This window comes from Pagrus pagrus (assembly GCF_965226575.1).
Source record: "Pagrus pagrus genome assembly, chromosome: 12".
Classification (NCBI taxonomy): Eukaryota; Metazoa; Chordata; class Actinopteri; order Spariformes; family Sparidae; genus Pagrus; species Pagrus pagrus.
Window position 1 is genome coordinate 16,991,253 of NC_140196.1, and position 14,562 is coordinate 17,005,814.

Here is a 14,562-nt window from a genome sequence, read left to right on the forward strand (position 1 = left end):
CGCGAGGAGGCAGGATTTCATTACATTTGAAAGGATTTGGCTTTGGGCAGAGCGTCTCTTTGGTCTCTTGTTATTTCTGTCTGGTCTTTGTCTCTCAGTGAAGCACTTGGCAAGTTTGTTTTGGCTCAAATGATTCGATACAAGAAACTATGTCCACACCTGGAAGCCAGCCAGAGTGATTTCAAACGAAACATCCAGCGGTGGGTTGACGACTCCGGCAACAGACTTAACGAGGGACATGAAGAGCAGCGGGAACCAGACGATACAGATCAGAAGGACTACAATCATCCCTCCCATCCCGTACTTCACCACCTTCTTCTTCTTCTGGCCTCGCGGCTGGGGATACCTCTACAGAGGGATGAGATAAAAAAGACAGTGTGATGTATTATTTGACCGGCATGCAGGGCAAAATAACTGTTGTTTGTTCTGTTGTTTGGACAGGAGGTACATGCGGTCTGACCTGGGGAAGACTGCAAAAGTGAGACAAAGAATAACTATATTTTGGAGCACTTTTGGGAATAGAGGGCACTACAGACCCGATGCATCCTTGCTAGATTGAGAGCCCAGCCATCACCAAGTCAGTCCAAACCTGAGATTAATCTTCACAGTTCTACTTCGACAAATAACAAAAGTAGATCTCAGCATGAATTCCAGCATGACAGACGCTGGTTCTGAAAACTAAACTGACAGCACGATGATAAACACCTTCTCAGACTCTCTCCAGCATTTGAGGATGAAGATGTGTGCGTAGATGTCCTCCACACAGATCCAGCTGGACAGAGACAGCGAGGTGTCGGTCCAAACCCAGTCCATCACGGCTCGCAGCTCCGTCAGGAACGGCACCAGGCGGAAACTAGAAACAACAGACAAGTCTTAGTCATTCTGGCAAAATATATAAGAGGCTGAAATAAAACCAGATTCATTATCTTTATTCAGTCTTTAGTCACTCTCATGAATTTGTGAATGAAGGGAAGGGCAGGCATAATAAGCTACGGCTTTAGCTCACATTTTTGGTCATTGCTGTGTTTTGATATAAACAATAATTCCCCCCAAATGCATTAAAACTAAAGTAACGATCCTATTTTTAAAACGTAAGGAGTAGAAAGTACAGATATTTGTGTTTAAATGTACGGAATAAAGATAAGAAAAAGAAATACTAAAATAGTAAAAAGTAAAAAGTAAAATACAGATACCTGAAAAATCTACTCAAGTACAGTAACAAAGTATTTGTCCTTTGTTACTTCCCCCTCTGTTGTTATCACATTCTCCTTCCATTCTTGCAACAGCAGCTGGTTGTCTTCCCCAACGTGACCTGAGCCTCGGACCTGTTTGCCCAGCTGCAAGAAATGATACTCTCCCAGCGTAACTCACCCTTGGAACAGGAAGAGGTTGACATAATTGTAGCTCTTGGTGAGGAAGTTTCCCAAAACGCGGGTTGGGTAACCACAGCGGATCTGATAGGCTGACAGCCCGAAGTAGATGCACTTGACAAAATACCACATCTGAGCGACTATGTTCTCGCTGAAACGCCTATGAGGGGAAGAGAGGGGTTTGTAAAACGTATGGAGGCAGCACAAAATCACAGTCTCAATTTTTTTCATGTTTTTCTTTGTTCAAATAGTAACAGATAGAAGAGGAAGATGATTTTAATTTATTATCTTTAGAATAAATACTGAACATATTTAGTGTGGAGTTAGCTTCTGGTTCTTACTTTTCCGTGACTCCTGGCAGGATAAAGAACATCCAGAAGTGGATGCCAAAGAGCAGGATGACCTGGAAAATGACCTTTCCCAGGACGGACTTCCTGAGGTAGAGGGCCCGGTCCACCACCATGGTCCCAAACTGGATCAGAACCATGACCAGGAAAGGTCCCGGCACCTGATCCTCCGACAGAGACGACGTGATGTCTGCCGCTGAGTGTTTCTAGAAGGAGCATGCATAAATGTTGTCAGAAGGGATTTTGTTGATTGTTTCAGGAGACAGGAATGATTTTAATTTAGAAAAACATATTTTAAAACCTACGCCAAACGCCCAGAATCCAAACACAATGATGATGAAGTCGACCGTGTCAGCGAGGAACATCAGCACGTAGACGTCTGTGACTGCGCTGTACTCTGGATGGATCAAGTTATGGAAGAACTGCCTCATAGGAAGGTAGATCTCCATGAACCTGCAAAGAAATAAAGAGACTATGTTAATATGAAGAAAGAAAAAGGAGAAAATGGTCCAGGTGGGACTTGTGCTTTTAATGTCATCCTCAACAACAAACGAGTCTGTAAAATCTGTCCACAGCTTTGCTCTTTAGAGTTCCTAAAGTCTGAATTTTTTGACCCAGTTCTTCTGCCTAGAACCTCCTCCTTGATCTGAAACCGCAAAGTTTTTACTCCAGTGTAGAAATGTTTTTATAATATTATTTAGCCGAATTATGACTTTAAAGCTTATATTTGTCTTTTTTGCCATATGTTGTTTGTCTGGAACTTTTTGTTATTGCTCCCTATTTCAGCCAGGACCTTAATGAAAAATTTCTCAGAGGTGGCAAATAAAGAAGTAAAAAATACTTTGTTACTGTACTTCAGTAGATTTTTCAATTATCTATACTTTACTTGAGTATTTTTCTGACAACATTTTTTACTTTTCCTCCCTACATTTGAACACAAATATCTATACTTTTTACTCCTTACATTCTCAAAACAAGCTTGTTACTTTAATTTGAATGCATCTAAGGGGAATTATAAGTTATTCTTATTTTGCATCATTGCATGCCGCCTTCCCAACATCACAAGATTGATTTCGATCAGTGCACTTCACGCGCGGCAGACGTACTAAAAGAGATGACGTAAAAGACGTAACATGACAGAAACATCCCTGCAGCCCTGCAGCCCTCTGTCTGGATTTTCTTATTTCCTCACTTTGTTGCTGTCGGGACGCCTTACAAACACACAATGTCGATATTTGACATCCTGGAAATGAGATTCAACAATCAACTATCTTTATGGTGCGTTCAGGAACAGCTGGGACAAATCCTACTGATTCTACCTTTAAGTTTCCTTCAGAGGGAAACTTTTACCTTTATACTTTGAGTCTTTTTTTACAAAAATATCTGTACTTCTACTTGAGTAAAGAATGTGTGTACTTTTGCCACCTCTGTATTTATCTAATCACAATGACAATTTGGTGGTTAAATAAAGGTTAAAGAAACATATGTGTGTTGTCAGACACCTTCTTAATTTGAGAAATAAATAATTAAAATATCCTCTCTGTGGGTTTCAGTCACCGCTCTAAATGCAATATCTCAGAAACCACTTGTTCCACTGTGATTAAATTTAGAACAATAACAATAAAAGCACTTACGAAGAATTACACAGACTGGCTGAACGGGAACGCTGTAATTAGAGGTCTAAATTTAGACCTTTGAAAGGTTTTAGCTGCTGTATCATTGATATGATTTTCCACAGTGCATCATCCATTATTGGTCTACAATAATTGCCAAGCACAGTTCTCATCAATGCCCTCATAAAGTTACACACTTTGTTGTATAATTACAGTCGGTAAGCAGCCGTGGGTGGAGATTAACAGACATAAAAACCCAGCTACCTCAACTTTTATGACTCAGTTATGCTTCATTGTACCGCTTAATGATGAAAGCTTTTCCTTTGAAGAGTTGCTCCCTCAGCTTCTCCATGATCATCTGTTTGCGGGTCTTCTGTTGGACGCTGGCCTCGCTGCCCTCCTTGCAGCTGCTGTTTTTGGAAGCGGTACTTCCTGCGGAAACAATTTACATTTCGAGTCGTAAATGAACCATGACGAGGCATTGAGATCCACAAACACACAGATCATATCCAAGAGTCAAGGCTCGACACCACAGGAAATTGAGTTTTTTGTGACGCACAGGGTTGGGTAGGCACGCACTACATGTATCAGGATTATGAAATCATATTCTAAAAACAAGTAACTATAATGAGCCCACTTTACAGTTGAAATAATGTGTAATGACATTATAGTTCAGCTTTGTGGCGGACATACTTAAATAAATATTCTTACCGGTTTTCATCAGCAACACCACCTTTGACATTGGAGTTTCCAGGTCCATAACTATTTTGTCTGTCTATGATGATTTATGGATAATGAAGCTTTATTTACAATGTAATGTGGGCTTTGATTAAAAAACAGCAACAACAGAAACTAACACAAAAGAAACAGTATCTCACATGATGTAGAATACACAGTACACATGTAGTTTGTGCCTGTAATGTTTTGAACATATCCGATGTTTGAGTTTGAGGTATTCCAAAAGTATTCTAATTACATTACATTTGTTGTAATCAAGCGGATTATGATACTTATTACAAAAAGTGCCATGTAATTTGTATTCAGAAACTGAATTCATTTCAAAGTAATCTAAGCCAACCCTGGTGATGATTTGCGCTCCACTCATATCGCACACTGCTCACTCCAACAGAGAAACAATCTGCGTTGTATTTTGATTTTAGCATCAATGGAGTGAGTGGAGCGGGAGACAAGGCGGCGCTTTAGCTTTTTTTAAAAAGCCACTCTGTGCTCCATCCAAAATCTTCCCGCTCGCTCACATCCTGCTCACATGCTCTAATTTATTGTTGTTTTTATGATATTTTTAAGAGAAATTTCTCAGTTGCGTTTACTACCAGATTATGCATTACTTTCAGGGCTTTGTTTTAAGGGAATAGTGTCAATTGTCAACTTTCCCTATTCAGTCTTGTGAAACAGAGAATAAAAAGGATCTTCACCTCTCTTGGACCTTGCAGAGGAGTGGAGCGATGGGCGAGAAATGAGCGAGCCTCCGCTGGAGCTCTTGCGACGCTGGTAGGTCTGCTGCTGTGGGTAGTGCATCTGGACGTGTCCTGACTCAATGGAGGTCCCGAAGTTTATAGATCTTAAGGTCTGATTGGAGCCTCTCCTCTCGTTGATCAGCGAGGAGGCGGGCTCAGACTCCCTATCACTCTCCTCCTTGCCTTTCGACTCGTCCTCTGACTCACTCTGACGAGACTGCGCTCTCTTTTCTTTGGGGTCGTCTTCGTCCCATAGACCGTGGCACTAAAGATGAAAAAAAAAGGCAGTGATTTTGTAGAGAACGTGTCATGTTTCATGCCCAAAAGTACTGCATACAGACATTTCACAATACAACCCAAACAATCACAGTCACATCATTTGTCCCACAGAGGACGAGCAGTGCACTTCCGTCATTTGTGTCAGCCAGCCTGTGCTGCTAAAAGCAGTGTCCAGTTCCTTCCTCTGGACCACAGACACCAAATCAATCTGTGAAGTGTTTATTTTCTTTGCATTTTGCATGTTGTCTTTTTTCATTTTTCTGTTGGCTGTTAACAAAGACACACAAAACAACTACAAGAGACACAAACTGACCACAGACAGATTCGAAACAAGCTAAAAGAGAATCAAAAGGAGCACAAGGAGGCACACAAAAAAGACGGACACTCAACAGCTACAAACAGAAACAAAACACTTTCAACCAGGAGGATCCATTTGTTTACAGTAGAAATATGTAGACTGGCACAATAGTATCCTTTAATATGATGCACATATTCAGGTTAACATTGTCCAAATGTTCTGTTCGCAGGTACCTTCAGAATGGATCTGTGGAAGAACAGAGCCAGTAACTGGACCAGGTCGTAGTGGACGTAACCTTCCTTCTTCTCCACGCCAATGATATTAGGAGGGTGATATGGTTTGTTTTTATCTATCTGGTTCTGGTTGAAAGGGAAGAAGCCAAACTGGAAGAAGTACTTGACCACAATGGTGACCTGGAGGGAAACAAAATGAATGTCAGTAAGCTGTCTTTCACTACGTCAAAGTTTTGTAGTGAATCAGAAGAGATTTTTCTATAAAAATCAACAGTAAGTTTATTCTCATCTCACTATTAGACTATACAATTACCTTTCTCTTATCTGTGCATTCAAATTTGTAATCAATACATCAACACAACAAATTAATAGCTATACTCGTACCTGAAAAAAATAACACAGGATAAACCTTGATGTGACTTTATGGTAGATGTTTTGGAAGTCACATCTTCGTATCTGACTCTACCTCAGTATAGATAATGGCAGTCATCCAGTAGCGCTTGCTGGGCCGGGGCACTGACAGCATGGCCCAGAGGAAGATGGTGATGGGAAGGACCAGGGTGGCGCACGAGGCCGACACCATATGGTTGATGATGATGACCAGGTAGCACACCGTCTCTGAGTGGGCCACCAGCATGTTGTAGAGGGCGTAGCAGAGCTGGAGGATCAGCGGCTGCTTTCGGTAGAATTTATCTGACTGCTCCAGCTCTTCGTCATAAAACATCCTGGGCAGACACAGAGAGATGGATGTGTCATTTACTTACAAACTATGCGACTTGATTGCTTGCGTTGCGTTATTTTAAACTTGAAGATTATTCTTAATTCAAAAAAATGCCTGCAATCATGGATGGATTACTGAACGGGCCTACTCGGCATGATGATTCATACTTGTTTAAGTACATTATTTAATACATCTGACTAAAAAAACATTTATTAGCAACTTTGAAAGTCTGAGAAACAGTTGGGAAATACTCATAAAAAGGAAATACCCTGACCTGTGGACTATATAAACATTCAACTTTAAGGATGAACTAGGTGCTTTTTTAAAAATTAACAAGATGAATGTTACAGGGCCTCATGCTGAACATCCTTTATTATTTTTGAACTTACTTGTTGAGCAGCAGGTCGCTGGCGGTCAGCTCAGTGGTGAAAGAGGGCAACATGATGTCCGACCTGCTGTCTGAGCGGCTGTCAGAGGTCATAACCATACGCCTCTTCCTGTTTTCCATGTCACTCTCGTCATCGCTTATTTCCAGACGGTCAAAGCTGACCGCCTTGCTGTAGCTGGGAGGCACGTCAGCGTCAGATGTTTTAGAGGCATCTGTATCAGGAGTGTAGAGGAACCCCACTCGCCCCTCCGTCTGCATGAAGTCCTGCTGTCCTCCCCCGTCCTCACTCTCAGTGATGAAGTCCTTTTCCTGGGCAGAAGGAGCAGACTCTGTGTCCTCCACCCTGAGTGAGGGGCCCTCATCTGGGCCAAAGGACTCCCAGGGAGCCTCTTCTCTCTCTTTGCTGTCCTGGTCCCTTGGTTCATCTTCTCTTTCCTCACCCTCCAGTCCTTCGAGTCCTTCAAGTCCCTCCTGTCCCTCCTCCTCCCCCTCCTCCTTCTCTTCCTCCTCCTCCTCTTCCTTCTCCTCCTCCTCCTCCTCCTCCTTTCCTCCTCCCTCCTTCTCCTCCTCCTCCTTTTCCTCTTCTTCCTCTCTCTCACTGGGTTCTACATCAATCCATGGACCACCCTCTGCCTCTTGACTCTCGTCTAGCTGTTGAGATTCCCAGGGTACCTGCTGCTTGTCTTCCCCTTGATCCTGCTCATCGTCCACTTCCTCTATGGTGTCTGTGGTGCCCTGTCTGGAGTAGAGTGTGACGCACTGGGTCGCTTCACTGCAGCGGGGGCAAAAAACAAAACAAGCATTGTCTGAATTTGTGTTTGCATCTTTCTTCAAATCAAACTGGATGTCTGTCTCGTGATTTATACAGAATAAAATCTGCACACGTGTCTTTCTCAGGATACCTGTTATTTTTTATAATGTGCCAACTAAAGATGACGATTATAAGTTTTGATGGTACAATTATTAAAGAATAATCCCAGATTCACGGTTTCATGATTATAATGCAATCATTTATTTCAAAACACTACGGATATATAAACTCACGTGAGCATTTTTAAAGCTGCTGTATATATTTTCATTAAATTAAGTGTTAAGTAGCTCTTTATTCCAACAATAATCACTGTTATTGTTTTCTTGTTTTTTAACAGCTGCTACCTTTCAAAACAGAAATAATTCAGAAACCAAATCTTAAGTGCAAAAATTGATCAAAAAGTCAGGTCATTGTTGATCGAAAAGTAATGTGCCATAAAGTTACTCCTTTGAGAGTGAGAACTGAAACACTCGGTGTAGCTGAACCTTACGAAACCGTGACATTTTAACATCATTTAATGGTGAAATCGGCTCATTGCTGCAGCCCTAATACCAACCAAATTTGTTTTCTCATTTTTAACCCACTTGATGTCCACCTTTATGCCTTACACACATGGGCGGATTAGTTTTCTTTTAAAAAGAAAAAAATATGAGCAGTATAAATGGTTTATAAGACACTATAATGTAGTTATAATCAGATTTGTATTCACATTTTTAAATGTTTATTAATTTGTCAGCAAGTCGAACTTCTCCTTTGGGGACATTTTATATAATTACTATGTTACTGTGTTACAGTCATTTACAAATACACTAATAAACATTGAGATCTGCTTACGACTTTATTGCAATGTGTTTGCCATTTATCAAATGTTCATATACCGTTTACTAATGCGGAATAGAGACTTTGAAGTAAAGTGTTACCAAATAAATTCAAGTATGTAAGATCCAGTATGACTCAATGAACACTGAAACAAGAAAGGTCGTATATATTCTAGCTCTAAATAACTGAAAGGTAATTGCTGAGGAGGAGCACACCATTCATTATAAAATGTATCTTAAAACCTTGTAATTCAAAATGAAAAAAGGACATGCATTCCTCTGGAAATTTGTGTTTTTGACAGGATGTGATAAAGAAAAATGTTACAAGTCATGCAGTGGTTCAGCTGAAAATCAACAAAAAATGAATCTGCAGACATATTTTGATAAAAAAAAAGCGTGAGTCAGGAGATGGGATGGGTGTATATGATGATGCAGAGGCCAGGCACCTGGACACGAAGCTGCTGCCACTGTCCATGGATGAATTGGACACGTCTAGGCCGTACATCTTGCGCAGCTTGGGCCTGGCACGCTCACTGGTTTTGGGAATGTTGGGAATGCACTCTGGCATGCCATCGAGATCTTCCAGGGTGGATTGGCGAGAAAACAATGTGGTTGCCTCGGTGAAGGCACTGAGAGATGGTGAGAGTGACAGACGCAATGAACAGTGATGAGAAAGATGAGATGGGATCTATGTTAGGATACGCAGACAGGAGATTCCCCGTATGCTGCGTAATACATTCATTATACCCAACTTTAATGTATAAAATGGGAAGGAAAATGATGTTCTTGTTTATCTCATTAAAAAACACAGAGAAGAGTGGGGATGAAATGTTTCAAAGTGATGATTATGAGACGCTAACTCATGATAACCTCACGGCTGTCAATGGCTAAAACATTAAAGGGTCAGTTCACACAAATGATAACATTTATTTCAATATTCAAACTTAACTCTAGGGGTGTCATGATGTCGTGAAACTAGACATTATTGTTGTAGTTCTCTCTAAAACATTTCATGATGTGGACTCATTTGGTCTCCCATGTTGCATTGCGTACCTGGATATGCTGTCTCTTGAGGCTGTGGAGTCCTGGCTCTCCATGCGGTAGTTTCCTCGCCGCCTGCGGACCCTGTTGGAGCCCGAGGCCGGCTCATCGTCGCTTAGCAATTCCATGCTGGCCTGCCTGGACATGTTGAGCCTCATGGCCTTCTGGTAGTAGATGTGGATGCTCTCTCTGGACGGCACGTTACCCTGGTAGGCAGAGAGGAGGTCATCATTACCTAGTTTGCTTGTATGTATGTCAATTAGCAAAAATGATCAACATAATGTTCTTCTTCTACATGTCAGGAGTCAATATGGAGGTTCTTGGTACCTTTTTGACCTCTCTGGTCAGCATGCAGCGCTCTATTTTCAGCACAGTGGAGATGTCAATGTACTCCCTGCACATATCGTTCATCCACTTGGTGAAGCTCTCCACCGTCGTCTGGAAGAGCACCCAGGTGAACTTTATGATGTTGAACACTCGCTTGATGATATTGTCTGTGGGAGGGCAAAGGACACAAAAGTTATTACAGTATATTACAATTTCAAAAGTACAGTCACATAAATCAGAACTTGCAAAGCGGTAGAATCATGTTCTAGGGACTCTAAACTCTGGTCCCTGCGATGGAAACACACGACTTGTCACTGGGGAAAAGTTCCTGCAGTGGAAACGCTTAAATAAGTCAGAAACAGAAAGCCAGATAATATCTTAATGAGTGCATTTTTTTTGTATATTCTATAGCTTTATAATAAGTCATGAAATAATCACAATAAATACAAACAATCTGAATAAATCATAATAACAATTTTCTTGAGGAGAAACCAACCTGGACCACCAGACTTCTTGTTCTCTCCCTTTTCTTGCCCATCTGAGAGCTCACCAACCTCGATGGCCACATGACCTGCTGCAGCACAGGAAATACACCTCAGTGTGGTTAAAAGAACGAGAAATGAAAGTCCACTTTTAAATTGCATTCAAGTTTGTTTCAAAAGAGCATTTTTATCCACAAACCCTGCTCACCATCTTTTTTTGTTTTTCTGCGTCTAACTCCTCTGGTGTATTTTTTCCAAAATTTGCGTTTCTCTTTGCCTCGCGCCCTCAGGGCAGCTTTGGGGTCTGTGATCCAGGCGTGATAAAGAAACTGGAGAACAGAGAGAAGGAGTTTAGTATCAATGAAAAGATGCTGAATAAAGGAGGTAAATAATACAAACAAAAGGAAAAATCAAACACCAATTTGAGATGGTTTTGCATGTTTTAGTAATCACATCACTTCAATACAGTCGAGCTCATGAATGCAGAGTTTCTCAGCGGCAGATTCTCACACAGCTTCTCTGAACACACCGACAAAAACCTTTTTCAAAAACAGTTCATTCCAGTAAAAACTTTAATAAAACGGACCACCTCGAGCAAGTTTTTATACTCTGCGGTCTAAAATTGTATCGTATGCTGAAGAAAATAGTCGGATGTCTTGCTAAGAATTAACACTTTTTCAGTTAATGCACTGAAACATGCAAAACCACCAGTGTAACACCAAACACAAACAATGTCTTTCAACAGAGAAAAGGCCAAAACACTGAATGCTAATACGTTTGCTGCCTCACTGATCGTGATAACTGACAAATGCTTTAAGCTCCAAACAGTAGATCAAACCAGATCAAGGACACACGTTCAGTACCGTGTCAAATAAAGCTCCTCTTCATGCAACCCTTGTCAAGACAATCAGCATGACAACAACATGCAAAAGAGCATCTGTTTCATTTATTTCTGGCCAAGCAGAGCAACAAACATGAGCTGAGAAGGCAGTTTGCTGTGGCGTTAGTTGTTACGCAAAAATGTTCATGCAGAAAGCAAGCGGTGTTAGTTGTGGTGGTGAGTACCTTTCCTGTCTTGACTACATACTGCAGTATAGTTTTAGGCAGCTTAATGATAGACTTGGGCAAAGCCAGAACAGCAGAGACAAACTTCCCAATAGCTCGCTACAGAGAGACAACAGAGTGGGAGGATTAGTAGAAGATTATTTCATATTATCAGAAACAACAGAGGTTAACTGTGTTAGCAGAGCAGGATACTGTGAGGTGAATATACATGTTTCATCGTTCATCATATTCTCCTGAACGTTCAGAAAGAGAAAACAATCCGTGAAGAGTCGAGCCGCTACTTGAAGTCACCTGAAACGCCGACTTCTTTGGCGGCTCGTCGTCTTTATTCTCCTCCTCCTCCTCTTCCTCCTCACTGTCAGTTTCAAACAAGTAATAATCTCCACTTCTGACCACTGAGGGGGCAGAGGGTACAGTGTTGTTACATTCAGTCAAACAGAAGCTGAAATCATTCAACATTTTTCACAACATTAAAATGAAATTCAGAGAGTGGGTTCCTTTGCTGACAGGAAGGAAAGTCAAACCACTTACCATTAAAATCTATGTAATTCACCACCAGTTTAGCATTTACCTGACTCTACACAGAGACGCAAACTTGTTACCTGGTCACTAACATTGTGGTTTTGCATGCAGTAGTGTAACTTTAACTTATTAACTGGCTTATTCGACAATATGTCAAGCATGGAATAGTTAATCAGCCTGATAAGAGTAGTTACAGATGTTAGGGCTCTGGGGCTTGTTTAACCTGAATAACTTCACCATTGTGAGATTGATTATGACATACTCCAAGGTGAGCTCCTCAGCTCACAGTATCATTTTAACGTTAGCCCATAATGGCTCCATTTTCTTTATGCTAAAATAATATTAGCAAGACTTTTGGGAATTAAACTTTTTTTAGATTCATAAATCAATATATGGATTAGAAGCCAGATGAGCGGTGATTCTCTGCCTGAGGTGTTGTCAGGAAGTCAGACTGGCTGCCAGTCATTGTCTTGTAAAATGTCCAAGCGTCACTGCTCTGGGGAAGGCATGAGCAACACCTGCTATGACGTCTGCATCTATTGTCCTGTTGTTACCTGAGAGTATATAAGTCAAGACAATCTGAAGGCTACAGTAGTTGGCAGTAACAAGTAGCTGAATAGGCCTGATGTAGTAAATGAAATGCTTCTCACAGTAGCCTAATGATGTTGCCGCCCGAAGCAGGCAAATCCCCAGCTCACTGACAAACGACTGTAGCTGAATTAAACATTACCTTGATGCAGATTTTCATTTAGTTGGAGTGGTTGTGAAACCAACTTCTAAACATCAAATCTAAGCACCTAATTTACCAAACCATAGCTCCAAAAGCTGTAAAGAGCAAATAAGTACAGACTTTCCTCTCTCTCTCTCTCTCTCTCTCTCTCTCTCTTTCCCTTTCAAAATATAACATTATCTGTGTTTTCCATTCGACTTTTCAGTTGCTGTGCATTTTTTAAAGTGGCCTGAAGCCTTTCCCTTCACAGTACTTTTGCAGCGGTACGATTATATTAAGCGGTACGATTATATGAGGTTTTTCCTATATTCATGCTAAAATCGACTGTACATCCACATTTCAAGGTTGATATTTAAAAAAATACCGCCTGATATTAAAAAATATATATCAAGTCACGACATCAACACATATTTAAGAACATCAGAGACATGACAGGATGAAACAGAAAACACAGAAAACACACAACACATCTGAAAATATTAGTACGACTAACTATGAGCACAAAGCATAATGGAGAATTTTCTATTAAAGACTCTTTATTCCTTAAGCACGGTCGCCTTTAAGTTATTGGACAGAGAAAGTGACTCCTGTCTGCAGTAGTTAAGTGTTAGAAGCAATGGGATAGACGAGGCTGACTTATGTCCTTGAACAGAACCACAGTGGGCGGGAGGTGAGGGAGGATGCTGGGATATGGAGATGAAACATCAAATGACAGAGAGATAAAATGGAGAAATGATTTGAAAATGTCATGTGGGGGTGGAGTACGATATGAGACATGAGTTCAAACCAAACAGGCAACCATTGATGGATTCAGAGAGATGCTACAATATTTTTTATTTGGATTGTAAACTAGTCATTTTACATATTTAATCGTCCGATCATTTGCTTATTTTCTCCTGGCTAACACCTGTTTGGTGATCATGTCTACAGGCAAAGAATGAACAAACTCTTCATCCTTTATTCCAGTACTGAGAATAAAGGCAAGTCCACTTTCATATCTTTGCGTGAAAGTGTTTTACAAGAGAGCGATTCTCTACTGTGGGCTCTTTAGGTGAGACCGAAGGTGACGTTTAGTTTTTAAACAATGTCAAGTAAAAACCTCCAGCCATTAGTCATTTTCTCTTTCTTCATCGTCTCAGCGTGTCTATTTAAGGCAACCCTGCTCTGCAGTGACACTGACACGTTTCTTTACATCATCTTGAAGTGCCTCTTCACACATTGTGTACAGTTAGATGAGAACTACAGGTTTCAATAAGGGCCCTTAAATAGAGACAGAAAAGGACTAAAGTCTGGATGGAGCAAGGCTACTGTTTGATGGTGCCTTCAGAGCCCAGGGGCAGTACGGGAATCCTCAGGGTTCTGGTCAAGGACACAAGGGCCAATCAGAGTGGAGGAAGAGAACAAAGGGGGGTTGGGGGGGTCAACCTACTGGAAGCATGGTCAACCCACGGCCTCCACCACTGCTTTTTTTTGGTCTTGGCTTTCGTTGGCTGTGCTCCTAAAATTTCACAAATACAGCAATGCAACATTTCATAAGAAAATTCAATTCTCTGGAAACTTCAAGGCACATTTTCACTACGTTAAGCTGCTCTTTTAGAACAAATACTATTGAATATACATCATTACACAACATTTAATGAATTATTACACTCTCACCCATCTCCCTTGAACATTACTTAGTAATCACAGAACCTCGTAACATGAGCTACACAGAGAGAGGCCCCTGGCAGCCTCCGTCATACCGTCATCATCATCCTCCTCGGGCTGGACTAGGTTCTGTCCTTCTCCAGACTCCTGCGCTATGCTCAGCATCTTCTCCTTGCCCCTCTTAAACTTTTGCTGCCTCACCTTAATGCGCTCCATCCTGATTAGATCAGAGAGAAAGTGAAGAGACACGAAGTATCGACACAGATGAACATCACCGACAGACTGACCATAAACATCTCCAGGCTTCATATGGAAATTAGTGTATGTTATGTAACGGTGGAGTGCTCATTAGAGCGGGTGAGTGGATGTTATCAGAGCTCATGAGTAACTCCTGA

General features: G+C 41.2%; 1 protein-coding gene across 1 annotated transcript in view; it reads right to left on the minus strand.

Moving 5' to 3' along the window:
• Nucleotides 1-14,562, minus strand: part of piezo2b (piezo-type mechanosensitive ion channel component 2b) — an 82,454-nt gene that overhangs the window by 6,302 nt on the left and 61,590 nt on the right. The window contains exons 30-49 of the mRNA XM_084369252.1: nt 14,263-14,384; nt 13,950-14,018; nt 11,560-11,663; nt 11,269-11,367; nt 10,412-10,532; nt 10,218-10,295; nt 9,722-9,888; nt 9,407-9,600; nt 8,800-8,982; nt 7,334-7,496; nt 6,726-7,219; nt 6,082-6,340; nt 5,616-5,795; nt 4,764-5,070; nt 3,630-3,762; nt 2,023-2,170; nt 1,712-1,923; nt 1,372-1,530; nt 706-853; nt 160-348 (exon numbers count right to left, since the gene is read on the minus strand). Of these exons, the coding sequence (XP_084225378.1) occupies nt 160-348; nt 706-853; nt 1,372-1,530; nt 1,712-1,923; nt 2,023-2,170; nt 3,630-3,762; nt 4,764-5,070; nt 5,616-5,795; nt 6,082-6,340; nt 6,726-7,219; nt 7,334-7,496; nt 8,800-8,982; nt 9,407-9,600; nt 9,722-9,888; nt 10,218-10,295; nt 10,412-10,532; nt 11,269-11,367; nt 11,560-11,663; nt 13,950-14,018; nt 14,263-14,384 (3,529 nt within the window). The remainder of the gene's footprint in view (nt 1-159; nt 349-705; nt 854-1,371; nt 1,531-1,711; nt 1,924-2,022; nt 2,171-3,629; nt 3,763-4,763; nt 5,071-5,615; nt 5,796-6,081; nt 6,341-6,725; nt 7,220-7,333; nt 7,497-8,799; nt 8,983-9,406; nt 9,601-9,721; nt 9,889-10,217; nt 10,296-10,411; nt 10,533-11,268; nt 11,368-11,559; nt 11,664-13,949; nt 14,019-14,262; nt 14,385-14,562) is intronic.